The sequence below is a fragment of the Mercenaria mercenaria genome, unplaced genomic scaffold (assembly GCF_021730395.1).
Source record: "Mercenaria mercenaria strain notata unplaced genomic scaffold, MADL_Memer_1 contig_1754, whole genome shotgun sequence".
NCBI lineage: Eukaryota > Metazoa > Mollusca > Bivalvia > Venerida > Veneridae > Mercenaria > Mercenaria mercenaria.
Window position 1 is genome coordinate 52,886 of NW_026459756.1, and position 4,572 is coordinate 57,457.

Consider the following 4,572-nt stretch of genomic DNA (forward strand, 5'->3'; position numbering starts at 1 on the left):
TATGCATCTTTTAAAAGAGGATTTTTGTTAAAATGTTGCTTACCAGCATGTTTCTTAGTGTGTTAGATTCGTCATACGTGTTTGGCATCGTGAGACGACCGCACTTGGCAAGTTACATGTACATATAATTGTCTAGACAAAATTTGGCAAAGTTATGCACGTTTGTTTAAAGCATAAAAGTGCAGTTTTGCAACTTTTTGGTAAAAAGTTGAAAAAAAATTCTCCAATGCCATAAAAAAACATTTAGAGTCGTGCCAAAAATTTAGGGTAGGTCGGGATACTGGAAATATTTTTTTTTCGCCTTAGAATATAGCGGCGGTGTGCAACTTATTTCGACATATTACGGATTTACGCGATTGTATGGTAATAAGTTCAGAAAAAAGGTAGTAAGTCTAATTTTGAGTAGCGTACATGTAAGTCAAAATGTCGTGTTAATTTTTAATTATTTCGAGTTACAGTGCAATCTCTGTAGAGCAACAGCCTTTGGGAAATACAAATATTGGCTGTTATGTAGAGGTTGTTGTTCTAGAGAGGTAAATTTGATAGTATATTTCACCTTTGGGAAATTTTGATGATGTTGTTATAGAGAGGTTTTTGCTTAAGATAGGGCTGCTCTGGAGAGGTTGTACTGTATATAAGTCGAATCTTTGAGATGCAAAGTCAAATTATCTAGTTAGCAAGTCACAATTTAGAGTTGGTATGTAGAACATTTTAGGTAAAAAATAAAGAATATGTAACATTTATCATTTTATGTTATGCCGTTGTTCAGATAAACAATACACACAAAAGCATTTTGACTAACGTTGTATTCGTCGATACCTTTCAATGCAACAATATGATTGCCCGTGTGCTAGCAAGCTAATGATTGATTCAAAGTATAAATACTCCATCATAATGAATCATATTACTATATAGCCACAACTTGTATGTGTCTTGATCTTAAACTAAATTTACTCCTTACGTCTACTATTTATTCATAATTTTATATATCTGCAGAATGGCTGAAGGGGGTGTTTTACCATCTTTAAAAGATGGTTCTGATGCGGATTTCGAGATAACGTGTACACCTTGTGGAGAAGACAGTGTGAGAGAAGAGGCCATCAAGTATTGTCAAGAATGTCAAGAATATTTATGTGCAATGTGCACCAAATATCATGGTCGACTCAAAGCTACAAGAGCCCATAGACTACTTGATAAAGATAATGACAGACAGAGCTCTTTTGTTGCTAAGACAAGATGCCGTTATCATCCGGATAGAGACATTGAGATGTATTGTGAAGCACATGATATGGTGTATTGTACTTTGTGTATAGCCACAGAACATAGGTAATGTCTGAAAAAGATTTTTCCTAATTTTCGCTTTTATCTATTTTAATACAAATTGCAGAATAGCGATGCAATGGCTTGTGCTGGGTTTGAGGTTACACCGATACAATTTAGCTAATTGGGGTCTCGAATCTATTGCAGAGAGGGACACGAAGACTCAGAATCAGACGCCTTGTTCTCTCCAGAATTCACTGTATGCTTCAACAGCCCTAAACAGTGATAGATTGCGTGAAATAATTATTACGCCTGTATTATAAACTTTCGTCGTGTTTGAATATATTACATGTAAAATTGGTTTTGCTTTTTGAACGTTTGCTATAAATATATCGTTTAATAGGTCTAATCCATTTATGATGTTTACTTTTAATTACTTTTAGACCTTGTGACGGCGTTAACAAAATAGAAGACAAGTTGGAATCGTCTGTTAATCAAACTGAGATTCATCGAGTGCTAGATGAAACCAAGAACGCACTAGAAACCATTAAAACTGTGGTAGTCAAGCAACAGAAGAATATAGTTTCTCTCGAAGAGGAAAGAAACGCCACACAGGACAAGCTGGAAGATGTTAAGACAAGCCTGGTAGAACATATCCTTAAACTGAAGAAGGAGACATCTGACTCTGTAGACAAAATATATGCCAAGACGAAAGAAGAACTTGAGTTTGAAATTAATGTATCAACTAACATGATAAAAAACTTGGAGAAAATGTTAGAACTAATGCAATTAGTTCATAATTTGGACGCAGGACAACAGTTCATTCAGATGAAACTGGTGAAGATGAATTTAACAGATGCCAACAAGTTACATTCCAACAGTGAATCAAATGGAACAAAATCAGTTTGTTTCACAGAAAACACTGATTTGATAACCTCCGTAATGACAGCAGTTGCTTTTGGAGACGTGCGTGAAGGAAGTGAGAACAGAAAACCATCGAAGCCAAAGAAGTACAAAATGAAGTCGAAGAAAGAGGTCAATGTAAAACTGGGAACCAGTCTTCGAATTTGGCCACTAGTCCGAAGCCCGAGGCTAGTAAAAACCTAGATCGGACTAGTATTTGTCTCTAGGTGACTAGTCCGAGAGGCTAGTAAAAAAAATCGAGAGAATACGTATAAAATTACCAAAAAAATCCATAGCGTGAGTTTTCTACTAGCGCACCGTATTTGACGAGTGTAGATATTACGCGCACCGGCGGAAATAGACTGGTTAAGCGTTCCTTGCGCTGAATTATCCATAGCGAGAAGCAAAAGGAAAACCAGTCTGTTTAACCTAGCGTGACCTTTACGAAAATAGAAAAGTAAAGTAAACAAATGTTTCAACTAAAATATACACATCTATCTAACTATATATAAAAGGGGTCAGATAAAAAAAACTTACAAATGTATGTTTAATCAAATATCATGGGTAAGTAATAACATTCATAATAAAACTTACCATCAGATGAGTCAGAGTGTGACATGAATGAGGATTATGTCAACTCGATGCTTGAAATGTTTCTCTCGTGAATAAAATGTATAATGAACCAAAATAAAAAGAAAAGAACCTTGTTTTGCAGTTATATTCATATATTTGCATATGTATGATAAAAATGCAATAAGCAATATCAAACAATATCACACAGAGTTTAAAAATGACACCAAACCAATAAAAAATACACCTTTAATAATTTACTGTTCGGACTACCAAAATTCCTTTCGGGCTAGTAAATTCTGCTATGTTGGTAGTCCGGCTGGCTAGTACTTTGAAAAGTTTTTCGTGAAGACTGGGGAACTGACAAAAATACATGTTTTATTTCTGATGTTTGCCAACATCAGGATGGTACAATCCTGCTGACTGACAGTGATAACAGAAATGTTAAGAGGCTAAAGAGTAACTACAAGCTGAAGGACAATTGTGACCTAGATGCAAGTCCAAAGAACATATGTTTCATTAGTAAGAACGAAGTAGCTGTCAAAATGAACAATAACACCATCCAGTTCATAGATGTTAGTAATACCATGTCTAAAACGAGATGTATAGATATAGTTTCGGGGGGTCAGTTTGGACTTGCATTTTGTATGGGAGAGCTATGGACATCTGGAAGAGTGGGTGTTAACGTGTACAGTACTACAGGAAACCTTGTTAAGTCTATTGACAATAATCAGAATGTTCAGCCGATATTTAAATCGGGAACTCAGCACATGGCTGCCAGTGGTGATAGCGTTCTCGTGACAGATAGCAGTGATGGTGCTGTCTGTTTAAACAACGACGGTACGATACGGAGGGAACTACGTAGTAGTGGACTGAAATACACCCGAGGTGTCTGTGTATCCGACGATGGAATCGTACTACTCTGTGGATTTAGCTCCAACAATATCGTGATGTTCAGCAGCGAAGGAAAATATCTTGGAGAATTAGTGGCGCAAGATGTTGGATTGAAGAGCCCTATCAGTCTGTGTTATGATGTTAATAAGCACAGTGTAATTGTAACATGCAGTTTTTCTAACGCCATAAGTGTAGTTGAACTTGGAGAATAAAAAGCATTCCTCCTCCATAAGTGACACGTTCCTAGGGAGGGACGTTTTGAGTTTTCTATACAGTTATGTTTATGTTCTGATATCAATTATTTAGTGTGAATACTACGTGCACATCTCATGCTCCATACCGCATCTATCGCGATATATGTAACCGAATTATATTTTGATAGATATTATAATTTTGATTTGTCAGAATAGAAAAACCACGTCAATGTTCTAAGAATACAAAGACAGTTAATGTAAATACATGTAATTCACAAGTGATTTTGTATCAGTTCAGTAAGTACATATGACATAGATGACGAAGTGCTTAGAACCGTTTCACTCTGATCCTTGGAGTTGTTTACAGCTGGAGAAACTTATATGAAAGACTACCAGGTCAATTTCCTTTTTAAATCAAATACTATTGTCGTATGAAGAATAATTATTGTCAGAGAGAGGGTTTCGAATTCGCAAATCCCGGCTTTGATTAGCCATTAACAGGGATGGGGCAATGGATAATGGGTAATGGTAATGGGCATTATTGTTTTTTCAGTAATGGAACGTAATGGGTAATGGAGATATTTTCCCCTTACATGTAATGGTAATGCAATGCATTATTGTAAAAAATGAGGGTAATGGTCAGTTAGTTTTTCATTACTTACCTTTACTTTAAATATCTATAATTATATTGAGGGAATCCATGCTTTTATTGTCTTTCAAATATATGTTTCAGAAAATAAATTTACCCTCT

At 35.7% G+C, this 4,572-nt stretch overlaps 1 protein-coding gene across 1 annotated transcript; it reads left to right on the forward strand.

Annotated features, from left to right (window-relative positions):
- Positions 1-951: 951 nt before the first annotated feature.
- LOC128551843 (myosin heavy chain, clone 203-like) lies at positions 952-4,572 on the forward strand. Its single transcript, XM_053532763.1, has 3 exons — positions 952-1,326; positions 1,704-2,362; positions 3,073-4,572. The coding sequence occupies exons 1-3, from the start codon at positions 998-1,000 to the stop codon at positions 3,837-3,839; spliced, it is 1,755 nt and encodes a 584-aa protein (XP_053388738.1). The 5' UTR covers positions 952-997; the 3' UTR covers positions 3,840-4,572.